The sequence below is a fragment of the Erythrolamprus reginae genome, chromosome 8 (genome assembly GCF_031021105.1).
Source record: "Erythrolamprus reginae isolate rEryReg1 chromosome 8, rEryReg1.hap1, whole genome shotgun sequence".
NCBI lineage: Eukaryota > Metazoa > Chordata > Lepidosauria > Squamata > Dipsadidae > Erythrolamprus > Erythrolamprus reginae.
Genome location: NC_091957.1, coordinates 42,485,936 through 42,504,100, shown reverse-complemented (window position 1 = coordinate 42,504,100; position 18,165 = coordinate 42,485,936). Strand labels below are relative to the sequence as shown.

The following is an 18,165-nucleotide window of genomic DNA, read 5'->3' as shown; positions in this document are numbered from 1 at the left end:
CTTAACTCAAAGCACTGGTGATGAGTGTAATTCTGGCCCTGGGCTCAAGTTGTTGCTACTCAATGCCAGGTCGGTGGTAAATAAAGCTCTCCTCATCCGGGATCTGATCCTGGATGAGGAGGCCGACCTGGCTTGTGTGACCGAAACCTGGCTGGGCCCGGAGGGAGGAGTTCCTCTCTCTGAAATTTGCCCAGCTGGGTTTCGGGTATGGCACCAACCTCGACCCCAGGGAAGGGGGGGGAGGAGTGGCTATTATAGCCAGGGAGAGTCTTGGCCTGCGTAGGCTCATTGCTCCAGAGGTTGCGGGTTGCGAGTCCCTCCTGGTGAAGTTGGACTTAGGGGTTCAGGTGGGCTTGTTACTCACGTACCTGCCTCCCAGCTGCGTGTCAACAGCCCTGCCTGTGCTGCTCGAGGAGGTGGCCGGGCTGGCGGTGGAGTTCCCCGGACTTATCGTCCTGGGGGACTTCAATCTGCCGTCGCTCGGCGGTTCCTCTGGACTGGCACAGGAGTTCATGGCCACCATGACAGCCATGGACCTGACTCAAGTAGTTCAGGGTCCGACTCACGAGGGTGGGCACGCACCCGATATGATATTCCTCTCTGAGCAACTGAGTAATGATCTGAGATTAAGGGGCTTAGAAGTGCTGCCTTTGTCGTGGTCAGATCATTTCCTACTGCGGCTTAACTTCCTGGCTCCAATCCTTCCCCGCAGGGAGGCGGAACCAATTAGGAGGTTCCGCCCCAGACGCCTGATGGATCCAGAAGGCTTCCAGATGGCGCTTGGGGTTATTCCAGATACACTTGTCCACAGTTCGGCAGAGTCTCTTGCTGAGGCCTGGAACAAGGCTGCAGGGGAGGCTCTTGACCGGATTGCGCTGTTGCGACCTCTCCGCGGCACTAGACCCCGTAGAGCTCCATGGTTCAACGAGGAGCTCCGGGTGTTGAAGCGCCAGAAGAGACGTCTGGAGAAGCGATGGAGGAAGAGTAAGTCCGAATCCGATCGAACACTTGTAAGAGCTCATATTAAGACTTACAAAGTGGCGCTCAAGGCGGCAAGATGCGCGTATCATGCCGCCTTGATTGCATCAGCGGAATCCCGCCCGGCCGCTCTGTTTAGGGTAACCCGCTCCCTTCTTAATCAGAGGGGAGTTGGGGAGCCCTTGCAGAGTAGTGCCGAGGATTTTAACACGTTTTTCGCTGATAAAATCGCCCGGATCCGAGCAGACCTCGACTCCAATTGTGAAACAGAGTCGACTGACAATGAGTCAGTCGAGGTGACTGGGGCTAAACGTCTTTGTCCAACTGTCTGGGAGGAGTTTGACTTGGTGACACCTGATGAAGTGGACAAGGCCATTGGAGCTGTGAGTTCCGCCACCTGTTTACTGGATCCGTGTCCCTCTTGGCTGGTTTCGGCCAGTCGAGGGGTGACACGGAGCTGGGTCCAGGAGATTGTCAACGCCTCCTTGGGGAGGGGGTCCTTTCCGCCACTTTATAAGGAGGCGGTTGTGCGCCCCCTCCTCAAGAAGCCTTCCCTGGACCCAGCCGTGCTTAATAACTACCGTCCAGTCTCCAACCTTCCCTTCATGGGGAAGGTTGTCGAGAAGGTGGTGGCACTTCAACTCCAGCGGTCCTTGGATGAAGCCGATTATCTAGGTCCTCAGCAGTCTGGATTCAGGCCCGGCTACTGCACGGAAACTGCTTTGGTCGCGTTGATGGATGATCTCTGGCGGGCCCGGGACAGGGGCTTGTCCTCTGTCCTGGTGCTCCTTGACCTCTCAGCGGCTTTCGATACCATCGACCATGGTATCCTTCTGCGCCGGCTGGAGGGGTTGGGAGTGGGAGGCACTGTTCTTCAGTGGTTCTCCTCCTACCTCTCCGGTCGGTCGCAGTCGGTGTTAGTGGGGGGTCAGAGGTCGACCCCGAGGTTTCTCCCTTGTGGGGTGCCTCAGGGGTCGGTCCTCTCCCCCCTGCTATTTAATATCTACATGAAACCGCTGGGTGAGATCATCCAAGGGCATGGGGTGAGGTATCATCAATATGCCGATGATACCCAGTTGTACATCTCCACCCCATGTCCAGTCAACGAAGCAGTGGAAGTGATGTGCCGGTGCCTGGAGGCTGTTGGGGCCTGGATGGGTGTCAACAAACTCAAACTCAACCCAGACAAGACGGAGTGGCTGTGGGTCTTGCCTCCCAAGGACAATTCTATCTGTCCGTCCATTACCCTGGGGGGGGAATTATTGACCCCCTCAGAGAGGGTCCGCAACTTGGGCGTCCTCCTCGATCCACAGCTCACATTAGAAAAACACCTTTCAGCTGTGGCGAGGGGGGCGTTTGCCCAGGTTCGCCTGGTGCGCCAGTTGCGGCCCTATTTGGACCGGGAGTCATTGCTCACAGTCACTCATGCCCTCATCACCTCGAGGCTCGACTACTGTAACGCTCTCTACATGGGGCTACCTTTGAAAAGTGTTCGGAAACTTCAGATCGTGCAGAATGCAGCTGCGAGAGCAATTATGGGCTTCTCCAAGTATGCCCATATCACTCCAACACTCCGCAGTCTGCATTGGCTGCCGATCAGTTTCCGGTCACAATTCAAAGTGTTGGTTATGACCTATAAAGCCCTTCATGGCACCGGACCAGAATATCTTCGGGACCGCCTCCTGCCGCACGAATCCCAGCGACCGGTTAGGTCCCACAGAGTTGGCCTTCTCCGGGTCCCGTCGACTAAACAATGTCGTCTGGCGGGACCCAGGGGAAGAGCCTTCTCTGTGGGGGCCCCGACCCTCTGGAACCAGCTCCCCCCTGAGATTAGGATTGCCCCCACCCTCCCTGCCTTTCGTAAACTCCTTAAGACCCACCTTTGCCGTCAGGCATGGGGGAACTAAAACACCTCCCCCTTGCCCATGTTGTTTTGTTGATTGATTGACTGTGTGCCTGTTTTTTATATATACTGTTTTTTATGAGATTATTAATTTCAATTGGAATCTGGATGGGTGGGCATTGGATTTGGTATTGTGTACTGTACTGTTTTTTATTATTGTTGTGAGCCGCCCCGAGTTTGCGGAGAGGGGCGGCATATAAATCCAATAAACCTAAACCTAAACCTAAAATATTATTTTACTGAAAGAGTAGTAGATCCTTGGAACAAACTTCCAGCAGATGTGGTAGATAAATCCACAGTAACTGAATTTAAACATGCCTGGGATAAACATATATCCATCCTAAGATAAAATACAGAAAATAGTATAAGGGCAGACTAGATGGACCATGAGGTCTTTTTCTGCCGTCAGACTTCTATGTTTCTATGTTTCTAATGCAGCAACCTGAGTGGTCATGGGCCTGCCCAGGCATGCCCATGTCTCTCCAACACTCCACGGCCTGCACTGGCTGCCAATTGGTTTCCGGACACAATTCAAAGTGTTGGTTATGACCAGGGATAGGTTACCAATCTCAGCCCTACCGGAACACGCCAGGAGCGCACACTTGCATGTGCGCCCGGTGCATGCCCATGATTGGTGCATGATTTGGCTTCTCACGCGAAGACATGCGCATTAGAACTGAATATTAGATATATTATCTATATATAGAAACATAGAAACATAGAAGACTGACAGCAGAAAAAGACCTCATGATCCATCTAGTCTGCCCTTATACTATTTTTTGTATTTTATCTTAGGATTGATATATGTTTATCCCAGGCATGTTTAAATTCAGTTACTGTGGATTTACCAACCACATCTGCTGGAAGTTTGTTCCAAGGATCTACTACTCTTTCAGTAAAATAATATTTTCTCATGTTGCTTTTGATCTTTTCCCCAACTAACTTCAGATTATGTCCCCTTGTTCTTGTGTTCACTTTCCTATTAAAAACACTTCCCTCCTGAATCTTATTTAACCCTTTGACATATTTAAATGTTTCGATCATGTCCCCCCTTTTCCTTCTGTCCTCCAGTCTATACAGATTGAGTTCATTAAGTCTTTCGTGATACGTTTTATGCTTAAGATCTTCCACCATTCTTGTAGCCCGTCTTTGGACCCGTTCAATTTTGTCAATATCATTTTGTAGGTGAGATATCTCTCATTTCAGAATAGAAACAGATCTCAAACAAATAAAAAACTATAGGCCAATCTCATTGCTGAACACAGATTATAAAATGTTTACCACTATAATTGTGAAAAGATTGAAATTAATACTAAATCAGATAATACATTTAGACCAAAATGGTTTTTTAACCCACAAGGTAAATTAAGAATAATATGAGGACAGTGTTAAAAAGTTCTAGAATATTATTAAGCACATCCCGAAAAACAAAAGCACTAATATTTTTTGATGTCCAGAAAGCATTTGATAATCTTAATTGGCAATTCTTGTTCCAACAAATTAAAGATTTGGAGGGAAGTTTGGGAAAACCTACAACGTAGCCCTACTTATTTTTTCATACTTGCAAAACCAGAAAATCAGACTCATACAACCGCAATGTTACCACAGCTAGCAAGCATTTCTCACAAGTTTAATACTCCATAAATTGGTCAAGAATGATTGTTTTGATATTTCTGCATGCACAGACTAGAAACTCCACACACCCTTTTTTTTACCTGTACTATTGGCAAAATGTTGTTGAGAGGGGTGATTTTGTGGTCTTCTATGGCGTTCGTTGCCACAAAACTGAAACCTTTGAAGAGCTGATGGGCATTGGCGCTTGGCGGAACTCCAGGAGAATCTTAATTAATTGAAGAGCATTACAGGTTAGCTTGCCCCCAAAATATTGAAAAATATTCTATATCATAATGCCAATTTATCAAACAATCCTCTTTCGAAAAGATGACGAATCTAACCACCTTTTGAGTATTGTTAACAAAGAAGAAAAAAAAAGGAAAATGAAAGCTTAGTTTAAAAAACGACAGCAAATAATTAGCATGGATAACTAATTCAATTCGTCAATTTCAATTCAGTGTTGTTAAATAAAAGCCGTATTTTTAAAACAAAAACTAAAAATTAATAGCATCTTTGTAATGTTTTGGTCCCCTATATTTATTTACTTTTACTAACAGTTTATGGCTATTCCATTTTTAAATGAAAAGTCGTTTATCAAAGAGGAATGGCTGGATGGAAGATGGAGTATATTATAGGTAATTGTAATTGAGTCCAAAATCTTAGTTGTTGACACATTTAGTACAAATGTGTCAACAACTAAGATTTTGGACTCAATTACAATTACCTGTAATACCTGTAATATGTGGCTTCCCCATTGAATTTGCTTGTCAGAAGGTGGCAAACACAGATCACATGATCCTGAGATGCTGCAATCATCATTAATGAACTGCTGGAAGGCAAGGACTAACTATAATACATTATAATCCTTTCAATATTACGCTATTACTAATAAGTAATAAGAGTAATAAGAGCTGCAGTGGTGCAGTGGTTGGAATGCAGTACTGCAGGCTACCTCTGCTGGCTGGCTGCAATTTGGCAGTTCAAATCTCACCAGGCTCAAGGCTGACTCAGCCTTCCATCCTTCCGAGGTGGGTAAAATGAGGACCCAGATTGTTGGGGGCAAGAGGCTGACTCTGTAAACCACTTAGAGAGGGCTGTAAAAGCACTGTGAAGCACCTCCATCCACAGAATACAGCTTCTCCCCTTCTTGATGCTCCCCTCTACAAGGTTAGCATTTGCGATTTCAAGCATCCAAATTTCATACTGAAAAGCAGTGGTTCACTTTTCAGCACTGCGTCGGCACAGTGCTGCCCCAGAAGATTGAAATATTGTAATATCGATTTTAAAAAGTAGAACAAATAAGTATATAAAATTAATAACCAGAACAAATCTTTGTATACCGACTGTAATTGCCTTAACAAAATTCTTTTCTTTTAGAGTGAATGTGTTTAATGGACTGAAACATCGCAATTTTAATATCCTTTTCCTATTTCTTTTTCTGTTTTTTAATGTTTATACAATTCTCAAAAAAATTAAGGGAACACTTAAAAACAGAATATAATTCCAAGTAAATCAAACTTCTGTGAAATCAAACTGTCCACTTAGGAAGCAACATTGATTGACAGCCAATTTCACATGCTGTGGTGCAAATGGAATAGTTGTGCAAATGAAATATTCAATGAGAATATTTCATTCATTCAGGTCTAGGATGTGTTATTTGAGTGTTCCCTTTATTTTTTTGAGCAGTATATTTCAATAAAAATTATTTTTTATATAAAAAAAGCACTGTGAAGTGCTACTGCTATTGTTTTACCTTTGGGAGTTTTTGCTGTGAATTCTGGGTCAAAGCAAAACGTGTCTTCCGGTCTTCCAGAAGCAGGTTTAAACGGAGGCTGGATCTCCGTCCTGTAAAGTTTCTGGAATCAGAATCACAAAAGATGATTTCACTATAGATGATCATGGATTTATATCGCTTTCCTAATGGGAAGTTCTTTGCTTCAGCAGGTTCAGTTTTAGAAACATTTATTTTCTGTGCCTTTTCCCACACTTGTGATTGTACTCAGAGCCATCTGGAGACACAGAAAGAGGAATGAGCAAAACTCGACGTCTCCTCTGCTTCTATTATGGAAGAGTTTGCATCTTCAAAGAGAATTATCGAGGGAAGGAAAACTACTGGATGTAAGGATAAATATTTGCTAAGCACTAGGCAGTCACTAGAGAATCCAAAGGTATCAGGCTTTCCTTCAACCTGCATTCTCAATTTTCTATAAATGTTTTTGAAAAGTTTCTAAATGCTATGAAAAAATAGCATAAATATAGCATAAATTAGAATATGTAATATTAGATATATCTAAGGTGCAAAAGAAAAGGGGCAGGGAGAGAAGGGGAGGAGGAGGAAGAAGAAGGAGGAGGAGGAAAAGAAGAAGAAGAAGAAGAAGAAGAAGAAGAAGAAGAAGAAGAAGAAGAAGAGGAGGAGGAGGAGGAGGAGGAGGAAGAGAATTAGAAGAATGAGAATTAGAATGAGAATGAGAATTAGAAGAATTAGAAGAAGAAGAAGAAGAAGAAGAAGAAGAAGAGGAAGAGGAGGAAGAGGAGGAGGAGGAAGAAGAAGAAGAAGAAGAAGAAGAAGAAGAAGAAGAAGAAGAAGAAGAAGAAGAAGAAGAAGAAGTAGTAGTAGTTCTTCTCCTTCTTTATTGTAGCATTGCTCTTTCTTTTTTTCCTCCCTTTGGTAGAAATAAGGTTGGCTATTTTTGCTTTACCTGCTTAAGGTATTTCCCAACATTAAAAAAATGCAAGAGTTATCAAGCATTATATTAAACCTGAGTCCTTACGAGAATGGTGGGTTGCGTACAGATATATTCCATAGACTCACATTCCAGTCAATGGTTGAAAAGAAGGGATGCCTCTTTATTTCTTCAACCCCATCAGGACCAGCCCCTATAATGTCAAGGAAGGCAAGACACAAAATGATTGCCAATCAAACAACAATTATATATGCTGATGAAGGTCCCCGTTGATGGAACTATTTCAATCGAAAGGGTCTTTGCTCTTCTGTAGCATGCGTAACTCTGACTTCCTTGGTCTTCTATCTTGTTAAAACTGTGAGTCTTCTTGAAGGACTTTGGAACTTGAGTGTTGCAAAGCTCCTGGTGCCAGAAATATGCATGCACTATTTATTGAATACTTAATAGTTTTTAAAATTGTCCTTCCTTCTCTAGTACCTTAGTGGGATCCCTAATTACTTTTAAAATAGGAAATAATTAAATTGTATGTTTTTACCCATTAACGCTTGAATCATTTTAATCATTATCTAGAACTGAATTTTTATAGTGATTAAAGAAAGTTGAGCTACTTGCCTAATGTGTTATCATATTGAACCTTGTGTTCCTGTTATCATACTGAACCTTCAATACCTTAAAATGTTACTGTGCTCCTCAGCAAATGCAGTCTATCATTTGTCCTTTTTGTGGCTGTTCAAATAATGTGACTTAATCAACTGAAAAAGAGTCCCAAGCACCTATCTGAAAACTTATCTTGGTCGGTAAGCCACTCCCATCTGGTCACATGACCTTTAAGCCACCCCCGGTCACATGATTGCCAAGCCACTCCTATCTGGTCACATGAGTGGCAAGCCACTCCTACCCAGTCACATGATGATCAACCCACACCCACCAAATAAGCCACGCCCACAGTGTGGCAGTAAAAAAAATTGCAGCCCATCACTGATTGTACTCCTGGAATTTTAGGTTGCTGTTATGATGGCATTTGCTGCAGATTTGCACCTGGCTTTGTGTAGCCTTGACTTAAATAAAATAAATCTTCAAATACAGTGATACCTCGTCTTACAAACGCCTCGTCATACAAACTTTTCGAGATACTAACCCGGGGTTTAAGATTTTTTTTGCCTCTTCTTACAAACTACTTTCATCTTACAAACCCACCACCGCTGCTGGGATGCCCCGCCTCCGGACTTCCATTGCCAGTGAAGCGCCCGCTTTTGCGCTGCTGGGATTCCCCTGAGGCTCCCCTCCATGGGAAACCCCACTTCTGGACTTCCATGTTTTTGTGATGCTGCAGGGGAATCCCAGCAGTGCAAAAACGGGCGCTTCACTGGCAACGGAAGTCTGGAGGTGGGGTTTCCCAGCGAGGGGAGCCTCAGTGAAAATGCAGCATTGCAAAAACAGAGAGGTCCAGAGGTAGGGTTTCGAGGACATCAGTGTTTTTGCGATGCTGCGATTTCACTGATGCTTCTTTCACTGGGAAACCCCACCTCCGGACTTCCGTTGCCAGCAAAGCACTTGTTTTTGCAATGCTGGGATCCCCCTGCTGGGATTCCCCTGCAGCATCGCAAAAACACAGAAGTCCGGAAGTGGGGTTTCCCATGGAGGGGAATCCCAGCAGTGAAAAAACGGGCACTTCAGCTGACAAAAGGGGTGAATTTTGGGCTTGACCGCATTAATCGCTTTTCCACTGATTCCTATGGGAAACATTGTTTCATCTTACAAACTTTTCACCTTAAGAACCTCGTCCTGGAACCAATTAAGTTTGTAAGACAAGGTATCACTGTACTGAAAAAAATCTCCATGCTTTCTGGTCCCCAAGCATCAGCTTCCCATTTTCTACACTGCATTGCAAGTCAATTTCAAAAGATTGCAGTTTACACAATTATGCTACTGCAAATAAAATATAAACCACAGGAGGCTTCCAAGTGCTTAAGCACCGAAATTGACTGCTGTTTTCAATGACAGACCCAAAGGTGCTTTTTCAAAAAGCAACTGGACTTTTTTTGTTTCTCCTTGAAGATGTTTTGCTTCTCACCCAAGAAGTTTCTCCAGTTCTGAAGAAGCTTCATGGATGAGAAATGCTACAACATAGTCCACCTGCTTGGAAATTTTGCCATGTTGCAGACTAAGAAGCCTGCAAAACTTTTGCCAGACCCATCCTAGACTACTGCTCATCTGTCTGGAACCCATACCACATCTCAGACATCAACACCCTTGAAAACGTCCAAAGATATTTCACCAGAAGAGCCCTTCACTCCTCCACTCGAAACAGAATATCCTACGAAAATAGACTAACAATCCTGGGTCTAGAAAGCCTAGAACTACGATGCCTAAAACACGATTTGAGTATTGCCCACAAGATCATATGCTGCAACGTCCTACCGGTCAATGACTACTTCAGCTTCAACCGCAACAACACAAGAGCACGCAACAGATTCAAACTTAATACGAACTGCTCCAAACTTGACTGTAAAAAATATGATTTCAACAATCGAGTTATCGAAGTGTGGAACTCATTGCCGGACTCAATTGTGTCAACTCCTAACCCCGAACATTTCTCCCTTAGACTCTCCACGATTGACCTCTCCAGGTTCCTAAGAGGCCAGTAAGGGGTGTACATAAGTGCACTGGTGTGCCTTTCGTCCCCTGTCCAATTGTCTTTCCTTTCTCTCACTTATCATATATATTTTCTTTCTTTCATATATCCTCTCCTCTAAGTTCACTTTACATGTCTATTTTTCTTCCTATGTATTTGTGTATTGGATGAATGAATGAATGAATGAATGAATGAATGAATAAATAAATAAATAAATAAATAAATAAATAAGGCATTTCTCTCCTTTATCCTTTGACCGTGGTATTTTGAGGACAAGCTCCAAAACATCTGGAATTTTCCACCTCAAGGAAGACTGGCGTAGGCAGGATTAACTTACCTAGCCTGTTTGAAGGATTCCTTTTAAACAACATCCTCAGAAGACTCTGAGCTTCAGGGCTAAGGAATTGTGGCATTCCAAGTTTTGCTCTGGGAAAAGAGAAAATATGGATTCAAGAAGTGCTTTTTAATTAAAAAAAAAAATCAAATGCAAACAATTTACTCCAATGGGCCTTTGAACACATATTTTCCACTGCACAATTAATTGTTCAAAGAGACAAGAAATTATTGTTCTAACAAGTATTCTAAAAAGGTGTATTTTAGCAGCTTATAACAAAATAGCACTGCAATACACTTTTTTACACTTTCGGATTACAATAAGCATTCCATGATGCTTTCAGCTCAGAAATTAGCTTTAGCTGCCTGCTTTTTTGATGGGATTACTGGCAGGCTATTTTTTTCCCTGTGAAATCTTCATATGTCACCAGATGAAAACTCAGCCCTCAGAAACTTGCTCATGATTACTAGAGTCACCTCACCTCCCATAGTCAACATCTGGAAAGCCAATGATGCCATTTCCCTGCCAATCATTTTATTATCTCCCCTAAAATCAAGTAACCCTTTGCAGAAGCAAGGCCTCAAAAGGCTCACACAGCTGGAAAGTCAAAGTTGTGTATGCAGTCTCAAAAGCAATCCTCCATTCTTTTATTATCACAATCCCGAGAACATGAAACGGATAAATGTAGTCCCCGGGTTACGTCGTTACGACAATCCAGGGACAGCTTCGAAGCCACTGCTGCCGCCGCTGCCTCCATTCGGGCGAAGGGATCTCCGCGGTGGGCGGCGGCTTCAGAGACCCTGCAGTGGGCAGCGGCTTCGGAGACCCCACGGTGGGTGGCAGCTTCAGAGATCCCCTTGCCCGAATGGAGGTGGTTGCGGCTTCAAGGGACCAACAGCCGGTCCTTCTTGGTGCTGCGTTGCTGCAGCCTCCGAGGCTGCCCACTACGGAGATCCCCTCGCCCTAACGGAGGCGGTGGCGGCAGCAACAAAGCACCGAGAAGGACCGGCTGTTGGTTCCATGAAGAAGCTGCTGCCGCCGCCATGTAAGTCAGAATATTCATGTAAATCAGAATATTCCGACTTACACCAAACTCGGCTTACGACGGGCCGTGGGAACGGATCCCCGTCGAAAGTCAGGGACTACCTGTATAGGATTCATTGAAATGAAATGCTTGCAGTTTGCTCATGTCTATCGGTCATCGGAGAGCCGGCCACTCCCACCTAGCATGTATGCACAAACTGATAGCAACTAGGCTGAACCAGGAGCAATCCACCACTGCCGCATACATTGCATTCAACTCCACTCGCACAAGCGGCAGGGTGGTGTACAGCTCCACTCGTACGAGCGGTGGGCCAGCAGACACACACATGTGCAACAAACCACCCCTCGCACCATCCAGTTCCACCACCAGCAGCCAGGCCGCGAGGTTGCAAAGTTTGGGGACCGCTGTCCTAAAGATTAAGCCAAATGCTTATGGTTTTTTCCTCCATTTTAAAAATGGACAAATACCTTCATGTTATTTTTTTAATGGTAGGTTTCTCTGACCAGAAGGCTGTAATAATAATTATTAATAATAATTTATTAGATTTGTATGCCGTCCCTCTATGAAGACTCGGGGCGGCTCACAGCAACAGTAAACAATGTATAACAAATCCAATAATTAAAACTATGACTAAAAAACAACCACACTACCAGAAGTAACAGAAGTTTTACTTTGATTTGATAAATACTTGGAAGCTAATTAAAACCTGAAAACCTGAAATAAAAATATTGTATCTCTAAACCACAAACTTTTGCCCATAGTGAAATTTTCAAACAGCTTGGATAATGAAGCATTTTTGGCAGGGGTAACTATCCCACCTGATAAATCATTTTATCGTATCAATAACATGTACTGCGAGCCATTTTTGTAAACTTATGAATAGTTAGCAATGAAACAGAACCGAAAAATACTTACTTGAGAATCATATTCATAGTTTCATTTCGGTCTTTGCCTTGGAAAGGTAAAGTACCAGTGAGCATTTCAAACTGAGAAAGAAACAAAGACCAAACATTTAGAAAACAAATAAGACTCAAGCTTCTAGAATTCCTTTATATCATATATCATATATATTTTCTTCCTTTCATATATCTTCTCCTCTATTTTATATTTTTCTTTATATATATTACCTCATGTCTATTCTCTTCTATATGTATTGTGTATTGGACAAAAAATAAACAAATAAAAAATAAACAAATTGAGATTTAAGAAAAAGCTTCTTTATTATTATTTATTTATTTATTACTTAGATTTGTATGCCGCCCCTCTCCGAAGACTCGGGGCGGCTCACAACATGTAAAAACAAATCATAAGCAATCAGACAAATTTAAAATATTTAAATATTTAAAAAAACCCATATGCTAACAGTCACACACACAGACATACCATGCATAAATTAAACGTGCCCAGGGGGAGATGTTTCAGTTCAGTCAGACTAACTTGCACTAAAACACTAACAGAATTGTTAGATTTATAATAGATTTATTACGCTAAATTATAAATCTATATTAAACAATTTTGATGAAATTAAATGTCTTCTAAACACTTTGCACTAATGCAGATGTGATTAGTTTAAGATATTTAAACAGTCAGACAAAACTGTAATGGTTGCAAATACATTTATAACTCTGTTTAAAGAGTTAATGACAACTATAAACACTTCATTACAACCGAGTTTACTATAGCATTATGTAATATATTTTTCAACATCCAATGCTGGTTTAAGTATTCCTTCCTCAGCTATTGGGCTCAAAAAATTAACATAAAGTGCATTCAATTCAACTGAAATAACAAACTTTCTGACATGATGTAAACTTAGCAGCAGAAATATAATTATAAATTATAATTTATTACATCTCATTAAATTTATAGCTCACTAAATAAATCTCCTGGCATCTTATAAAAATATAACAAAAACAAAAATATAACAAAAAACAGTATAAAATAAAAATAAAATAAACATTCATGGCAATAAAACCCCAAACAAATAAATATATTTAACCCACAACTCCAAAAACATCAAACCCAACCACAATATTATTACAATAATAATACATTAACTTGTGTGGTCCTTGATGCACTCCTAGCTTACTGGCTTTCTTGGAGATTATTTTATCACCAAACTAGGCAACATTATAATTCCATGCAGTTATTGATGATGTTACCTAGTATGATAATAAAATGTCTGCAAGGAAAAAAACGAGCTCAGAGAGCATCAAGGATTCCCCAGTTTAACCCTGCGAAATGCAAATACAGTGGTACCTCTACTTAAGAATGCCTCTACTTAAGAACTTTTCTAGATAAGAACCGAATGTTCAATATTTTTTTGCCTCTTCTCAAGAACCATTTTCTACTTAAAAACCCGAGCCCGGAAAAAATGTCCAGGAAATTTGAGAGCGGCATGAAGGCCTGGCCAGTTTCCTGCCATTCCCCCTTTAATCCCGGCCATCTCGGGCTTTTCTGGGCTGCCAGAGGAGCCTTTCGGTGGCAGTCCAGAGCGAACGAAGCATTTTCCTTTCTCTGGGCGCTTGGTGAGGGAATAAACCTCTGCCAGCTCCCAGAGAAAAAAAAACACTCCCTTCGCTCCGGGCAGCGACTGTCCTCCTCCTCCTCTTCTTCTTCTTCCTCCTCCTCCTCCTCCTCCCACCCAAATTCCAAGCTTTTATTTCTTTCCTAATGGGTTTGCACGCATTATTTGCTTTTACATTGATTCCTATGGGAAAAATTGCTTCTACTTACAAACTTTAAGAACCTGGTCATGGAACGAATTAAGTTCTTAAGTAGAGGTACCACTGTATTCTCTTTTATCATTCACACATCGTGAGTCTCAAATGCTTATGACATGCAACAGAAAAGCGAGCCATGAAGGCACAGTACCATGAGAACACCAAACGACCACCAATCAGCACTTTGGTTGTGGCCCCGCCTGTTCACAACTTCAGGGGCCATGTATTCTACAGTACCGCAGAAAGAATAGGCTTTCTTCTCTTGATCAACCGATTCTTTGCTTAAGCCGAAGTCTAAAACAGCATCACAAAGACATACCAAGCAAAGAAATTCTGAGCAAACATCAGTCAGAGAAAGTGAAGATTAGTATGTAAGTTCTTTAGGGGGGTACCTTTGAAAAGTGTTCGGAAACTTCAGATTGTGCAGAATGCAGCTGCGAGAGCAATCATGGGCTTCCCCAAATATGCCCATGTTACACCAACACTCCGCAGTCTGCATTGGTTGCCGATCAATTTCCGGTCACAATTCAAAGTGTTGGTTATGACCTATAAAGCCCTTAATGGCATCGGACCAGAATATCTCCGGGACTGCCTTCTGCCGCACGAATCCCAGCGACTGGTTAGGTCCCACAGAGTTGGCCTTCTCTGGGTCCCGTCGACTAAACAATGTCGTTTGGCGGGACCTAGGAGAAGAGCCTTCTCTGTGGTGGCCCCGACCCTCTAGAACCAGCTCCCCCCAGATATCAGAGTTGCCCCCACCTGCCTTGCCTTTCGCAAGCTCCTTAAAAACCACCTCTGTCATCAGGCATGGGGGAATTGAAATTTTCCCTTCCCCTTAGGCTTATAGAATTTATACATGGTATGCTTGTATGTATGATTGGTTCTTTAAATTGGGGTTTTTTAGATTATTTTTAATATTAGATTTGTTCACATTGTCTTTTTTATTGTTGTTAGCCGCCCCGAGTCTTCGGAGAGGGGCGGCATACAAATCTAATAAATACAAATACAAATACAGTACAAGTAATGGGATCCAGAGATGAGTCAATGATGCCCCACCCCCCCCGGCTGTCATGAAAAGTCTATTTTCCTCCACTCTACCCAATGAGAAGCGGTGATGGAAGGTCCTGATCGCTTCATGATTGCTTTTTAATCTCCTTATCCAGTCATGGGTCATGGTAGAAACTCCAGCCCTTTGTACTTTTCATTGTAAGGTTGCATGCAGGGCATAAGAGGCGGAGCTTGCAACATGCAGTGATGATGTTCATTCATTCATTCATTCATTCATTCATTCATTCATTCATTCATTCATTTATTATTTAGATTTGTATGCCGCCCCTCTCTGCAGACTCGGGGCGGCTCACAGCAGGATACAATAATTCATGACAAATCAAAATATAATTTAAAATATTTAAAAAACCCCATTTACTAAGCAAACATACACACAAACATACCATGCATAAATTGTACATGCCCGGGGGAGGTGATTCAGTTCCCCCATGCCTGACGACAAAGCTGGGTTTTAAGGAGTTTACAAAAGGCAGGGAGAGTAGGGGCAGTTCTAATTTCTGGGGGGAGTTGGTTCCAGAGAGTCGGGGCCGCCACAGAGAAGGCTCTTCCCCTGGGGCCCGCCAACCGACATTGTTTAATTGACGGGACCCAGAGAAGGCCCACTCTGTGGGACCTAATCGGTCGCTGGGATTCGTGCGGCAGAAGGCGGTCTCGGAGATATTCTGGTCCAATGCCATGAAGGGCTTTAAAGGTCATAACCAACACTTTGAATTGTGACCGGAAATTGATCGGCAGCCAATGCAGACTGCGGAATGTTGGTGTAACATGGGCATACCTAGATAAGCCCATGATTGCTGTCACAGCTGCATTCTGCACGATCTGAAGTTTCCAAACACTTTTCAAAGATAGCCCCATGTAGAGAGCATTGCAGTAGTCGAACCTCGAGGTGATGAGGGCATGAGTGACGGTGAGCAATGAGTCCTGGTCCAGATAGGGCCGCAACTGGTGCACCAGGCGAACCTGGGCAAATGCTGCAGGCACCACCACCCCTGAGACCACCAAGACCTGAAAGGTGATAGGTTTCTTTCTATAGTCTAAATTTTAGTAGACTGATACCCAACGTGACTATCAATGAACTCTTAAATTAATTACTAAATAAAGCAATTCAAATGGCCCCATGCAAGCCCACTGAAATACCCACAAGCTGCACAATTCCACAACTAAGTCTTAGTGCTATCTTTCCTCTCCCTTCTTAGTTACCATATAATGTCTGGGGATCGCGACCCTTTTGGGGGTCAAATGACCACTTCACAGGAGTCGACCAAGGGAAAAGACAAATTTCCCATGGTGTTAGGAACTAAACCTTCTATTCTGTCGCCTTAGAACATATTTTTACAATCTGACCAATCAGGCGTATACAGTGGGGGTGTCCCTCTGACCTTCCTGCCAATTAGCTTAAAGCTCTGTTGGGAGAATTGGCGCTAGAGTTATGGTTGGGGGTCACCACAACATGAGGAACTGTATTAAGGGGTCGCGGCATTAGAAAGGTTGAGAACCACTGCACGAATTCATGATTCATTGATGTTACAACTTTATGCTTGGTTGGAAGAATACATTATAGATAAAAGTCAGTTGTAATTGTGCATCACACATAAAGAGATGGACTTGTTTTAGATGTAAAAGCAATTATGTCTCACCACTGGGTCAATGAAAAGTTTGAAGGGGAGAATTGGTTTGGACTTAACTCTAGCCCAGTTTCTGGAAAGCTTCATCAGTCCAGGGATTTGATCCAGTGTTCCTCAGCCTTGATAGCTTTATGATTTGTGGAGATGGCTGGCTGGGGAATTCTGGGAATTCAAATCCACATATCTTAAGAGTTGCCAAGGTTGGGAAAGACTGCTTTGATCTCTGCATGGTTTCCACCAGTGTCCAAGTGATAGATTTATACAAAGACCAAGCTAAAATTTTCAACTGCATATCTTTCTCGGAGTGGAGAAGTTCTTAACATCACACATTCAAATGTATTCTTTTATTTAAAAAAATTATCGGTTTATTTACTAAATTAACAACAAACAAAAAATACTTAAAAGAAAACGTACCCAACGCCAATAAAAACCCCACCACCATTTAGGGGGTTAAATTATTTACAATAAATTTCAATTTCTTCCTTAGCTCCGGTTTACATTTCTTTACCTACAAAAAGTGATTGGAATTTATTTTTCACATTGTCGTCATAAATTCTACTTAAGACATAATTTTTCACTTTATTCCATCGTGCCATCAGCTTCTCCAATTTATTTTCATCACAGTTATTTAATCTTATTTCCATAATTTCGAAGTGGATGTGGTCCACCATGTACCAGTACCAATTCTGGATTGTCCATTTATTGCTATCTTTCCACCCTAATACCACTACTGCTTGAGCGCTTTCCAATGCTGCTGTTTTGATTTCTTTAAATTCTCGTAATTCCCCATATTTAACTAGTATTGCTAATTCTTTTGTAATTATCCATTTAATGTTTAGCATATTATTTCTTTCATTCTGTACTTCCTTCCAAAATTTTTGAACTTCAACACATTCCCAGAGCATATGCATAAAAACTCCTTTTATTTGGCAACCATGCCAGCAATTTCCTTTCCCTTTCCTCTGGAAGTGTGCTAGTTTTACTGGCGTGAAATACCATTTATGTAAAAATTTTCCTTCTCATCTCTCTAATTCTTGTATTCTTTATCTTATGTATATTTTCTACTACTTTTTCCATCTCGCTTTCATTAATCCGTAATTCATTTTGCCAATATCTTGTTAGGCCTTTAATCACTTCCTCTTCCACTTGTAATAACATTCAAATGTATTGAATACGTACATATGGTAACGTTGTTCTCCACAAAAAAGCAGAGTCCATGCTGAGCTTGTATATTCATTTCTGCTCACCCTATTTTAATATTTTCAGCTAAGAGTGCAGCATGCTAGCTAACCTGGCTTTTCTTTGAAGCATGCTTAGTTCACTGGTGTCATTTTTGGTCAACCCTCTGTGATAAAATATAGACTCATCTACCTGCAGTTAAGCAACCAATTAGAATAATGAGCATCAGTATTTCTTCAATAGGCTAAAAGCCACTGTCTGGTTTTAAATTAATTGCATTTCTGCTGATCTATTTAGAGAGTGTTGTTGTTGTTAACACTTGTTTTGATTAGTTGTTTTATTATCTTGCTGGAGAATTTGTTTTGCTTTTATTGTAC

The 18,165-nt window shown here is 42.2% G+C and overlaps 1 protein-coding gene across 1 annotated transcript in view; it reads right to left on the bottom strand.

The window, feature by feature from the left end:
* Positions 1-18,165, bottom strand: part of RPS6KA6 (ribosomal protein S6 kinase A6) — a 97,269-nt gene that overhangs the window by 18,285 nt on the left and 60,819 nt on the right. The window contains 6 exon segments of the mRNA XM_070759775.1: positions 4,597-4,721; positions 6,249-6,351; positions 7,308-7,372; positions 10,152-10,240; positions 12,109-12,179; positions 14,068-14,210. Of these exon segments, the coding sequence (XP_070615876.1) occupies positions 4,597-4,721; positions 6,249-6,351; positions 7,308-7,372; positions 10,152-10,240; positions 12,109-12,179; positions 14,068-14,210 (596 nt within the window).